The sequence below is a fragment of the Mercenaria mercenaria genome, chromosome 7 (assembly GCF_021730395.1).
Source record: "Mercenaria mercenaria strain notata chromosome 7, MADL_Memer_1, whole genome shotgun sequence".
NCBI classification, from domain to species: Eukaryota; Metazoa; Mollusca; class Bivalvia; order Venerida; family Veneridae; genus Mercenaria; species Mercenaria mercenaria.
The window spans coordinates 67,773,646-67,787,915 of NC_069367.1; the positions used below are offsets into that span (position 1 = coordinate 67,773,646).

Consider the following 14,270-nt stretch of genomic DNA (forward strand, 5'->3'; position numbering starts at 1 on the left):
GAAATGTGGCTACACGACAGATAGATGTTTTATTGTACCTTATATGAACTTAAAAGGTCTTCGATTGTTAGTAGGATACTAGCAACAACACCCGCGGTTTTTGATGGCTGCATACTACACCTACTAATACCCATCTGACATTCATTCTGGCATCAACCACTGGTATCTGCCTAGATGGATTTTCCACATAAAAGGATATGACTATTGAAAGGCTCAATTTAAGAAAACAGCGAGAGACAAGTGATTTTCAAAAACGTCCACTTTTGAGATATCAGCCTCACACTCTGTACTTACGATCATCGGGAGTTTTATCCTTTGTGCACGAGTCGGAACCATCCGGACATATACATTTACAATTTTGGTCCACGTAACCACCACCATTACATATAATAGATTTATCACAGTGTGCTGCAAAACATTAAAAGCAAAATATGTTGATAATACACAAGAAGGCATTTTCAATGTGTTGTTTCTGCCATTCCAATAACCAATTAAAGCATGTAATTTAAACTTAACGAATGTATAATATTACAAATGTGACAAGGAAAGTAGTACATGTATTGGTTTAAGGAGATTATGAATGATATTGTTGAAACATATTGTACACTAAAATGAAAAATAAACACCACGACACAACTACTAGTTTCGAAGCAGTTTCCGTCGGCTAGTAGTATCCGTCAACGCGTTATTTTACGTTTCGTGACGTTCTTCACAATGAAGTCAAGATTGTTTCCATAACTAACCCTGCAATCCAGAGCTCTGTGAAATTTCAGCAACAAAGGGTAAAAACTTTCCAAGAAAATTGGAATTGTTCATTCCATAAAAGAAAAAAAGACATTTTAAAAACCTTCATTTTATGACGGAATCTGCTTCGAAACCAGTACACAACTACAACGGAAAAAGTATATTTGTATTTTCTTTACATACATCACATGCAGCTGTATTGGTCATTATAAACTCTACATTTACAGAACGAGACAAACGTTGAACTGAAAATATACCTGAACATTTATACATCAAATTAACAATTTTCACATCTGTGAAGGACAACTCCTTCTTGTAAACTCTGCCAATAGTCTTCTCCTTGTCCGTCTGTTTAGCCCTAATTGTCTGAGCTTTGCCGTCATGAGAAAATGCCTTTAATGAGAAATGGTTTAAAGATAAACTATGCTCATCTTTCAGTTTATTTTTCATTTAAATACAGCTTTGAATGTAGACATTCTTTATCAAATATTTTAACCTGGCAAAATATATAAACTGACTGTATATACATGTATAAAGATGCATTCACAAAAAAAAAACGTTTTGTAGTAACAGTCATTTGTTTAAAGAAATCTGTTTAAGTGGTAGCACAAATTTTCACAACAATAAATTCTTGTAACAATTTTCAGTAGCGATAACTCACAGACAGTTTTCAGTAGCGGGAGCTCACAGACAGTTTTCAGTGGCAGGTACTGTCAGACAGTTTTCAGCAGCGGGAGTAAACAGACAGATTTTAGTACAGGGTGTTAACAGTTTTCAGTAGTTGGCTGGCGCTGACAGTAACTAAAGCCGTACTTACCGTAATACCATAGTGCATCACGGAAGAGTATTCATATGGAACCTGCATTTGGTTAACTTCCTGTGAAGAGTACTTGTTGAACCAGATTCGCATATTCGGCTGTACATTGTAGTCTAAGATCTCTATATAGTTATCTCGGTCTGGAAGTTGATGCTCGTGCACAAGACCGATAGCATGACCTATTTCGTGTAAATACAGGCCTTTCTGCAAGAAAAAAGTCTGAAATTAGCGCTTCATCTGGGACAAAACATTCAAATTGCCAGTATGTACAGTATATAAAATATATCCGACTTCTGTTTTAGTTGACTTTATAGTGTGACAGCTAGAACATGTATTATTTTTTAGTAAATATCCAGTGCATTTCGACGCATTATTATTTGGTATGGCGCGCACAAGAAATGTTTTTTTTTTATATTATTTAAAACTACGGAAGTTCCGAGGAGAAAACTTTTAGAAACCAGATATCTTGTGGCGGCGAGATATTTACCTCTTTGGAATAAAATATTATATTTTGACCACGATATTTAAATATTAAAATATTAATATTTAAAACAACCCGCACACTTGTCACCCGCCGCGAATTTGTGTTTAAAAGATACATACACATTGCACTGTATTTTCTGTAGACTAAATAAAGAAAACATCCGACAATTAATGATTCGCAATTGGTTGTACGATATCGACTAACGTTAATGGACTATCAGTATTCAAATTTAAGATAGGGTTAAATTACTTTCTTCTTTATTACATATAAGAACATATCTGGACTTTTGTTAACTACTGAATAACTTAAGATAAAAGCAAATGTACTGAACAAATTAGTTTGATCTTTAAAGATCACTTTTTATTAAAAAATTCTGACTTTTCAGAGCATCTGAATCGTTGCTATAGTAATGTACGGTGTACGTGTTATCATCGACATAATCTGTCAATAACCAAGTTAAAGTCGAGGTAACACAATATTTTGCTCGAAGAAATATCTTACAAATCTGCATCCATTTCTGTCCAAATTTAGAGGTTGTTCTCCGCCTACCATACCCAGTTGTGAGTTACATCTAAAATAAATGTAAACATCTATAAAACGCCCATAGATTTGTTTTAGTTCAATTTATTTTTAAAAGGGACTCGCCCTAAGATGGGTAAATTTACAAAAATATAAAGTTTCAAATAAGGAGTATCAGCTACACTGGTTGTATTTCAGGTGTTATTGCACTTAATTTATTTAAGTCGCTAGTGTAATGGTAAAGGTATCATTGTGTTTAAATATCCTGCTCTTTGTGGGTTAATTCTTCTGAAACTTCTAAAACTTATTTGTCAACTATGTCCGAAAGCTATTGAATAAAAATTGTGAAAAATGTTGGTAAAATAAGAAAAAATGATACAAATATTCATGTTTTTAACGTAAAAATGTGTTATTGTCAGTACTTTTTAGATCGTCGTGGCTAAGTCACCAGTGCTTATGCGATACCCACGGCGTCGGCGTCGTGTGTAGACATACCTTGTTCACGGTTCTCAGTAAGCTTAAATCTCATTAGCAAGGGTTATGGAACTACAGTCACGAATTGGGACTAATGGAACATATGAGCCGTGCCATGAGAAAACCAACATAGTGGCTTTGCGACCAGCATGGATCCAGACCAGCCTGCGCATCCGCGCAGTCTGGTCAGGCTCCATGCTGTTCGCTAACAGTTTCTCCAATTCCAATAGGCTTTAAAAGCGAACAGCATGGAGCCTGACCAGACTGCGCGGATGCGCAGGCTGGTCTGGATCCATGCTGGTCGCACACCCACTATGTTGGTTTTCTCATGGCGCGGCTCATATGTCATTCTGTTCAGTAATATTTTCATTGGGAAGGCATTTAGGAAGTCGTCATAACTGAATGAAACTTTATAAATGCCTTCCCCATGATAATACCAACAGAATGGCATTGAATCCATAGCTCTTGCTTTTATTCTGATGAAATTATGCCCTTTTTTACTTGGCCATTTTTTTTCAGTAAACATATGTTCGCAATTTTCAGCAAGTTTGCACATCACAACTAAAACAAACTTCAAACACTTCTTCGCTATTGTTATACCAACTAAATGACATAGGTCCCATAACTCTTGCTTTCGTTTTGATGAAATTATGCTCTTTTTTGTACAAAACAATATTTTGTCCGCGAGTTAGTATCTCTCTAACTATACATGACAACTGCACTAAACTTCACAAACTTCACTGCCATTTTTCCCTTTTTCTAACAACGTTGTGTTTGCCATTGTCAGCCTGTGTGTATCTCTGTAATAACAGATCAAAACTGGATGAAACTTCGAACACGTGTTTGCCATGCTAATTCCAATCGAAAAACGTAGGTTCTACAGTTATCACTGTGATGAAATAAAGCCCTTTTCTGTTTCTTTTGATTATCTTTTGTTATTATCTGTTCTTTTGTTTAGAAGGGAAACCAATATATGTGTGTGTGTGTCCGTCCATCTGTCTGCACTACTCCATCAAACCCCCATATATCCCAACACATTTTTACATTTATTTTCTTATGATTCTTGATATTGTTTCTTAATATCCTATCAACTTCCCCCTGTCCACATAATGCATCCGTTCACCCAACCCCAACCTCTTTCCGCTCGCAAAACATAAACTTAATTACTTACTTTTAGTTCTTTGTGTTTCATGATCTTGTTTCATCTTATTCCCTGCCTCAAACCCCGCATTATGCACCATACCTCATCCATCAACCCCCACTCAACATTTTTTGTTTTTTGACACTGTCTGTTAGTACTTATTCATCGCCTTCCCCCCCCCCCCCCCCAACTCCACAAACCTTATATGTATCTACCGACCCTCATTACCCACCTATCATTGTTTTATTTACTATAGTTTCTTGTGTATCTTCATATTGTCTCTTAGTATCCCATCACCCAACATCCACTTTACCCCTACTAACCCCCTAACCCCGTCAAAAATCAGTTTCTAGTATTTCTTGATATTATTGCTTAGTACCCCCGTATCTCTTCCCCCACCAATATGTCCCTTTTATTACTAATATCTTATATTTCCATTTTTTATGTTTCTCAATATTGTGTTTTACTCATCCATCCCTTACCAACCAAACATCCCACACTCAACATAATCAAAAAGCCGCCTTTCAGAATATACTCTTTGTAAAACTTTTCATATTTTGCGACGAGGTTCTTTGTCTGCCGACAGGTATTGTTATTTCATGCTTATAAAAAGGTAACGCTTATGCATATACTTTCACTAAAACAAGTTTGCGAACAAACACTGAAAAACAAAACATGTTTCTATTTAAGAGAAAATCTTACCCCAGTCCATTTTGAAATCGAACGACGTTTCTATCGGAGCTTCGACTTTCTCGGAATTTTAGACATGTATACTTTTCCCATTCAGTCATTGCGCTACGAATCATGTATCTCTCTTTATCCTCTGAAAAAAAGTGCAACAACATTGATCTTAGTGCATACCTCACGTGATTACGACTGTTGTTATCATTAGATATTAACAAGTATCTCCAACCATAATTAGAACTCATCTTCAGGGATTAATGTATTAAAGTTTCTTTTCCATAAATGAAGGAATATAAGTTCTCGGTTTTCAACTTTAGAGCCTGTCTTAGATTCATAGATATCTGGCCGAGTTAATATTAGAAAGACTTTAACACAATTTGCAATGTAATGTTGTGTTCGATTAATGAAGTGAACATCTTTCATTGTGAGGATATTCCACAGCTCGGTGCCGTACAGTATGCCGGGAAAGACTGCTTCCAAATGTCAACAGAGTAAACTCCATATCCTATCATCATGATCATGGCATATAAATTTCTAACAACGCTCTAGAATAGAAAACTCAGATTTCATATTAGAGTTGGGAATGATCCCGAGGTGAGTCGCTTTAGGTATTTGTGTTAGATTAGCGTGTTCGTATGATGTTTGTAAAAAAGTGTGCAAGATCTCTCGAAATTTGTTTTAAATATAGTTGTGACCAAGATGGACATCATTTGTTAATTATTTGGTGAAGTTGCGACATGTGTGATATAATCAGCTAATGTGTGACTGCTGCATGATATATTACCCACAACTGCATCTAAAAATGAGGAGGACAGCTCATCCAGGAGGTCATTTATGAACAACTAGACTTCACCTCTCCCTGATGTAAGCCTCTGTTTTACAGGGAGGGTTCCTGAAGGCCATGAGCGATATAAGCATTGCTATTGAACTCAAGGTTATCATAGATAGGCTCTTGTAGGTAATGCAACTTAAATTCTCCTGGAAACGTTGTTGTGTGGATGCAAATTTGACTAACCGGGTTTGCAAGTATTTGTTTAAATGTTTCACCAAAAGTTTATCAAGTATTTTAGATAAACACGGAATCCAAAAGGACAGGCATTTAGCTACTAGGGTATGCTTTAGATTTACAGTGTCATTTATATATAGGCACAAGTGTGTGTGTTTTCCAACTACAATTTCTTTGATAACAGGTGTTCTCCCATAGATAATGTGCTCGATTTTGTTTGAACTTTGTCACTGGCGTTGTTTAACATTTTAGGAAATGTTGCTTTTTGGACGAGACTAAGCATAGATCCAATGTGGTGTGGCTTTCCGAAACATTATGAATGTTTCATTGCGACAGGAATAGTCGCTTCTTTCTAAGCGCATAAAATAATAAAAAATATGAGATAAGACAGGTGCACAACACGGATCTTATAAAAACTTACGGAAATGTCCGGACACAAATCTGTATGGTATGACGCCATCAGTCCATCTGAGTACGGTATCTCGAATGGCTTTTCTTTTGGTTCTCTTCGATTTTTTTCGAGCCTCTTTGACCAGTTTCCTGAAAGCTCGGCGTTTTCCCCTGGGCGGAGCCTGTGCTTGACTGCAGTGTTTAAATACTGAGAAGTTAGTAACATCAGAAAATAAACTTATCACACACGAAAACCATCTATGAGTTAAAACAAATCACATTATATCGAAGGAGACCTTATGCAACGTTATAAAATGAGGTAAGAATGAAATACATCTAATGATACTTCATTTTACTCTGTACAGCAGCATTCTTACCTTTCGTTTACGGAAAATTATTATAATGCTGATTAAGGTAGTGGACCCGTAATGACTGTTGGCTTTTTGCGCTCGATATTTTATTCTCCGTAAGCGATTCCGGCATTCTCCGGTTGTAATGAGAAAGCAATTTTCTGTTATAGACGAACGATGCTGAAATACCATACGAGAATATTTGAGTCGCACCATGAGAAAACCAACAAAGTGCGTTTGCGACCGGCATGTATCCAGACCAGTCTGCGCATCCGCGCAGTCTGGTCAGGATCCATGCTGTTTGCTTACGGTTTCTATAATTACAATAGGCTTTGAAAGCGAACAGCATTGGTCCTGACCAGACTCAGGCTGGTCTGGATCCATGCTGGTCGCTAATGCACTATTTTGGTTTTCTCATGGTGCGGCTCAATTTTAATCGCACAGAGATTGCCGATTTTCATTGCGGGTCTATTATCCTTAAACAAATTCTTTGATTTGAAATATCCAGACCTACAATAACTGATAGCATAGTATTCAAGATGAAAGAAATAATTTTGAACAGTAAACATATTTTGAATAAAACTATAAAGACGAATAGAGCCCTATGTTTGCAATATTACTTCTACTACATTTTTTCCGCATAATACACCTATTTTTATTTTGTGTTTTTACATGCTGCTTCTTGCAGGAAAAAGCAAGGAATCAAACGAAAAAATAAGTGCTTGACATACGTAAATAATATAAAAAAAAACATTACAGGTTAAGTAGAGGCTGTTAGATTGATACAATGTAATAATGAGCCAAGTATAGACTCTATGTTCTATCTACTGCAGTATAAATACAGATATTGTTCACCCTCTACAACTGACTTGCAAAAGAATTCACATACAGAGTCCGAATAAATGCGATACCGACCTTTGAATCATATAAAGATTAAAGATTAAAATATTCGGCTTCATACTGGAGATGGTTTATACAGTGTATACAAACTTACGCCTTCAATGTGTGTATAAAAAATAAACATTCTGGTACATACGCTAAATTTGAAGGTTGTTCATATAATGTAAAGAACTGATTCTGAGTAAGTCTCATATCCAGCTCTGCAAGCACCGTACCATCGTCCCCAAGCATTAGATTTTGGGCCACTGAAATAGAACAAATTATTCTACTTTAAGCTGACACAATCACCAGTTGGTGACTTGATAGCTGGAAACCGTGTCTACACATTTCAGAATCTGTCAAGCTAAACTCGATGTTTTATATTGATAATTCTAAACACATACGTACCCATCTGTGCTGTCATAACAACATCCTTTGTTGCATTGTTTTCATTATAGTATGAGCTACTGCAATCTTATACTTACTTCCTGAACCCACATTTGCTCTCAGTATAATTTGGTCTATTGCGACACATGTACTTGCGTCCACCTCTTGTCCCCATTATAATCTGGTCTTTTGCTTTACATCATGTACTTACGTCCTTCTAGACCTCTTGATCCCATTAAAATCTGGTCTTTTGCTTTACATCATGTACTAACGTTCTTCTCGACCTCTTGATCCCATTATATCTGGTCTTTTGCTTTACATCATGTACTTAGTCCTTCTAGACCCCATTAAAATCTGGTCTTTTGCTTTACATCATGTCCTAACGTTCTTCTCGACCTCTTGTCCCAATTATAATCTGGTCTTTTGCTTTACATCACTGTACTTACGTCCGTCTCGATCTCTTGTCCCCATTATAATCTGGTCTTTTGCTTTACATCATGTACTTACGTCCGTCTCGACCTCTTGTCCCCTTTGTAATCTGGCCTTTTGTTTTACATCATGTACTTACGTTCGTCTCGACCTCTTGTCCCCATTATAATCTGGTCTTTTGCTCTACTTCATGTACTTACTTCCTTTTCCCGCTTGCCCTCATTATAATCTGGTCTATTGTGATGCATGTATTTACCTCTTCTCCTCTACTTGCTCTCCTAATAATCTGGTCTATTGCATGTACTTACCCTTTTCTACTCCGCTTGCTCTCATCAAAATTAAGTCTATTGCAATTAACGTACATACTTCCTTCTCGACCGCTTGCCCCCATCATAATCTGGTCTTTTGCTTTACATCTTTTACGTAGCTTGCCCCCATCATAACATGGTCTTGTGCTTTACATCATGTACTTACTTCCTTTTCGAACGATTGTCCCAATTATATTCTGGTCTTGTGCTTTACAACGTGTACTTACTTCCTTCTCGACCGCTTGCCCCAATTATAACTTGGTCTTCTGCTTTACATCATGTTCTTACTTCCTTCTCGACCTCTTGCCCCAATTATAATCTGGTATTTTTCTTTACATCGTATACTTACTTCCTTCTCCTCCACTTGCCCTCATTATAATCTGGTCTATTGTGAGTTCTGTATATGGTTCTGTCCCATTTAAAGTTAATGCATCTATTTTATATGCCTTGAGTTCTTCCATTAGCACCTGTGCTGCAGACAAGCGCAGTGATACTATTATCTGTAAAACAAAGAAATACAAACTGTATTTAATACTCAGTCTGAAATAATTATATATGCATAATCTTAGACTTACAAAGTCTGTTGAGATCAAGTAATCTGTAATAAAGTTTATTCTTTCTTCATACTGACACTGATATTTTCTCAGAAAACCATTTTCTCTCTAGGCTCATCTCAGAGTCATTAAATGTAAAGTACTTGGCCAAACTGTAAATTATGTAGTGCAAACCAGGTCCATTTCAAATAATATATACCAGCGACAAGGCCAGATACCCACGGTTCGAGGGTTACGTACATACTATACAATACGCAAAATTCAAACACAAAGGTATGGTGATTTAATTCTTTTTAAAAAATATATTGTGACTTCTTCAGTAGGAATTGTCTCGTAAGTAAACATGTCAGATTTTTATGTCCCTTATAACGGTTAAAATATGATAAATTTGAACAACTGCAAAATGCGTACAATGCAGGTTTTGCAACCTAAGGTTCGCTGCAAATACCAGTAATAGTATATTATCATGCTGTTAACCAATATTATTTGTAAATATTCCAGGTGGCAATAGAGCAAAGACTGAAAAAAGGAATCATTTCAACAGACTGCTGTAACGTGATTACGTCACTAATAAACTGTGAATAAATTTCCCACGAGCTGGGATCTGCTTTGTACTCTTAGAGCATTGAAACATAAAGCTAATGTCAAGATTTTATCATTCTAGAATCAAACATTCGTGTCAATATAACTTCAAAAGAATGACTTATGGATACCACAAAGTCATTTAAAGACATATCTAATCACAATATATCATTAATTCATTAAAGGATATCACATATTCATTTTATGATATCATTAATGATGTTTGGGTATCATTAAATGCGTAATAATATAGATATCATAAAATGATTTATGGATATCTATAATTTGATCATTGGATATCTAAAAATCGGTGTTTTATGGTATAACTAGTTCAATTTAATGACATCTATAACTCGATCTTATGGTCTTTGGATATTACCTTAGAATCTTAGAATGTTATGAAATAGAATAAAAGATATCATAAAATAAATCAGTTTTGCGATTTCTATAAATTGATTTGAGAATTACATTAATTAATGAAAGATATCCTTAATTCGATCTAAGGCTATCATTATAGAATTATTAATGTCCAAAAAATAAAGACTATTTTTGGATATCTTAAAACAAACTTTATGAAATCATTATAATAATACAAATAAGTTTAAATCGTACAATAATATCGTGTTTGAATTACTGATATTCAAAAATCGATTTAGGACATCATAAAATCAAAATATTTTGAGATATTCTTTAATGATTCATTGAAATCTTTAAATGGAACTGAGGATATGAAAAATATTCTTATTTAGAGATATTCAATAATCCTCAAGTCCTTTTATTGATGTCTTTAAATCATTTTATGATTTTACAAAAAATATTTAATGATATCTTAAATTGTAATCAGTGATATCATTATATACACTATATTTTATGATATGATAAAATAACTTAATGATATCATAAAATGAATTAAGGATTTACGATTTCACAGAATAGTGAATAAGTAGTACAATAACACCCCGTAATTTTGGCTCATGCGTATTTAAGTATTTGTAAGCTAACCTGTGTATGATTTGGTGAGATTTGATATAACCTGTGAATGTTGTATCCTTTTACTGAATTAAACTGGTCACAGAAATGGGCCGTATGAGCAAAATGAGCTAAACATCGATTGATATCTTGTAGGCCCCTAACGCCTTAGTTTGATTACAGAAAAGTGAATCGGTTTTGAATACAGCAGTTTGTCATCTGAATATCCTTACTGCATCTTAACTTAGTCCTTATATTTTCTGTTTTGACCTTGAACTTGTTAGGCAACTAATTACCCAACGATATTAACAAAATATTTTTCCGTGACGGAGAAAAATCATAGTTTCTTTGTTTTTCAATATATTGCTCTAAAATCTTACAATTTTTAACTCGTGCAAGGGTATAATTTGAACCTACCTTTGATCTAACATGGTTTTAACTTTTTAACACAATATTCGCAAAACAAACTTACTTGAAATGTCTATAAATTAGTTATGGTTTTACGGTTCAACAGGGTAGTATCGTCTTTTCGTTGTTCCGAATTCACCATATGCAGTGATGGTCCTAACGGAACATTGTAATAAATAGTTATTACTTGAGACGTACATACGCTTTTGCTTACGCAATGTCTGTTTTCTTCGAGCTTACATCATTTACATAAAATAGGCCGGGAGGATGTTAAAAACCTAATAAAATCCGATAATGTCAATGCAGCCTAAATATTTACAATGATCTTATAACCCAGTTGAATCATTCCTGGCCGCAGCATTGCAATAAGTACAGAGGAGATAAAGTGCAAATACATTTTACCACAGAGAACAAAAAAAAAAAAATATGGTGAGATTTTTTTTCATATTGGAACCATTTTCAGAAAACTCGCCAGCGGCTGTGTCTGAATTCTGCATTAGGTTTTAAGGAAATGGACTTAATCTGGACACTAGTAATTGACTTCATATGCAGGCTAGATAAAACATTAACGCATCGTCTCATCACTACAATAAAACAAAACCTGTTCTATTCCGTGTTACTGGAGAAACACAGATTTACACTATCTACTAGAACACCAAAAGTGCATGCATCGCGTAAACATATTACATATGTACATGATTTTTTTTGCTTAGTCACTTCGACCTGAATATGGTTATTCACTTTAACGTTGTCTATATAGGGGATGCAGCGCTAAGTTTTGGAGAAATTGTCATACCATAATACAAAGCGATGAGATGATGATAAATAATATATGAATTCCAATGAAATTGTTTCCTTAATGATTTATTTTATTTATTTTGTTGGGTTTATTGTCGCACCGACACAATTTTAGGTCATATGGCGACTTTCCAGCTTTAATGGTGGAGGAAGACCCCAGGTGCCCCTCCGTGCATATTTCATCACGAGCGGGCACCTGGGTAGAACCACTGACCTTCCGTAAGCCAGCTGGATGGCTTCCTCACGTGAAGAATTCTACGCCCCAAATGAGGTTTCGAACCCACATCGATGAGGGGCAAATGGTTTGAAGTCAACGACTCTAACCACTCGGCCACGGAGGCCCCGTTTCCTTAATGAATACACGCCATAAAGCTTTAGCCGCTGAACCGGAGATCCACACTTACTATCTTATCTGGTAATCACAGATGAAAACAAGTCCCGAATGACAACTAAACCACTATCAACAAAGTGAAAGTACGAATTAACAATCAACAGTTTGACACGATTGATATGCCCTGATAGTACCTACTTTCTGATGTATCATCCTAGCTAGGCAATATCCGACCTCTTAAAGTGACCAATGATCACTTCCGAACAATACTAAAACAATTAAAGACATACGTATGCCACTTATATGATATCTAGCATTCGGAAATGTCCGCCACGATAATGCAAGTGGTAAAAATGTTGTTGCAGGAAAACAGAAAATATATATCAACTCTGTTTGGTTCAACATTTTTGTAACGGAATTTTTTTTTTTAAAAAAAAAAAAAAGGCTAAATGCAGATTTGTAATCATTCAAAAGGTCCTTACAAGTTTTAGTAGAATATGTTATCAAACGATTTAAATTGTACGGCAAATAACGTATTTTTATAGGAAAAGCCCTGTGTCAATAAACTTGATACTAATATAGGTGCCCTGAATGTTTTAAAAGGGCATATCATCGAATGAAGTTTAAAAAAGCAGATGCTAAAAATCACTATGTATGTCGTCATCAACTGTCACGGTGCTATATGGTGCGATAAAAGATTAAAATTGAAGTGCATTTTAATTAAGACGCACTAAGAACCTCTTCGCTATCAACCTTCGATTCTTAGTTTGTATTGGAAGTTGGATCGTATTTCTACCGCAAACAACAAAAGAAATAAACCAATTATTTAAGGACAGAGACTGTTTGTTTAATTTGCTGTTCGATAGACATTTTTCGCTGCCTTTTTCATTGTCTTTTCATGAGTACTGTCACTAGGCCAAGGTTTACTAAATAAAATAAATGCACACACTTTGTCGGAACAACCGAGACAAAAAACCTACACTGCAGGTATTTCCAATTCTAAGCCAATAGCAGTATATTATCTTGCGGTTAACCGAACAGTAAATGTTCCAGGTGGCAACAGAACAAAGCATACAGCCAGGAATTATTTCTCCAGACTGTTGTAATGCGATTACGTCACTAATGAACTGTGAAAAATTTCCCACGCGCCGAGATTTGTTCAGTACTTTAACAGCCTTGAAACATCAAACTATTGTATTAGAATGTGCGTAGATAATCAGGTTTGGATTTGGAAATCTATAAACATGTTTTAAATCATTCCTAATATTAGCGCCATGTAAGCAAAGTATACTTGATCAATTGTTTATTGATTACATGCTCTGTACAATTTTGAGCCCATGTCATTCTGGTACCTAGTAATTTGTCGTTTATTATGAAGATGTCCCGATGCTGAGAAATAAACAGTCTTGTGGATATTGCGTTTAAACGTTCTGTTGTGACACTGACCTTAGAGCAAGGAACAATGAAGATTTTTGGTATGATATTGACATCGGAGCAAGGAAAGATGGAACCTCCTGATAGGAAATTGACCTAAGGGGCATGGAGCAATGGGGCCTACTGGTGTGACATTGACCTTAGATCATGAATGCCCTACATTATCCCTGCTTCTTTTTTAACAAAATTGTCAAACAGCTCTTTTTCAATATGTTAAATTTTGAAATGTCAATTAATACATTTTACCTAATTCTGTATTTCGGGAACGATATATTTATTTTCTAAGTTATTGCTTACGCAAAGTCTGCTATTCTTTTGGCTAACGTCACTTGAAATTGTGCCAGTCGCAAAACAGGGAAAAAAGCTTAATAGAATAATCCGTTAATCTTTATGCAGACTAAATATCTTCAACCTAAAAACCCAGTTGAATCATTCAAATATACTGTACTGAATTAAAACGCCTAGTAACTCCTGAGACATAATCTGAGAATAAATAATAACAGCTAAGGTAACAAAGACGACACGGGTTGACTGAAATACAGAATGCAAATGCATACAAGGAAAATACGTATTTAATGTTTG

At 35.4% G+C, this 14,270-nt stretch overlaps 1 protein-coding gene across 2 annotated transcripts in view; it reads right to left on the minus strand.

Annotated features, from left to right (window-relative positions):
* Positions 1-14,270, minus strand: part of LOC123554005 (balbiani ring protein 3-like) — a 33,434-nt gene that overhangs the window by 16,041 nt on the left and 3,123 nt on the right. For both annotated transcript variants that reach the window (XM_045343817.2, XM_045343818.2), the window contains exons 2-9: positions 8,962-9,112; positions 7,646-7,754; positions 6,291-6,451; positions 4,882-5,002; positions 2,547-2,616; positions 1,562-1,765; positions 1,002-1,137; positions 295-408 (exon numbers count right to left, since the gene is read on the minus strand). In XM_045343817.2, coding sequence (XP_045199752.2) covers positions 295-408; positions 1,002-1,137; positions 1,562-1,765; positions 2,547-2,616; positions 4,882-5,002; positions 6,291-6,451; positions 7,646-7,754; positions 8,962-9,112 — 1,066 coding nt within the window. The remainder of the gene's footprint in view (positions 1-294; positions 409-1,001; positions 1,138-1,561; positions 1,766-2,546; positions 2,617-4,881; positions 5,003-6,290; positions 6,452-7,645; positions 7,755-8,961; positions 9,113-14,270) is intronic.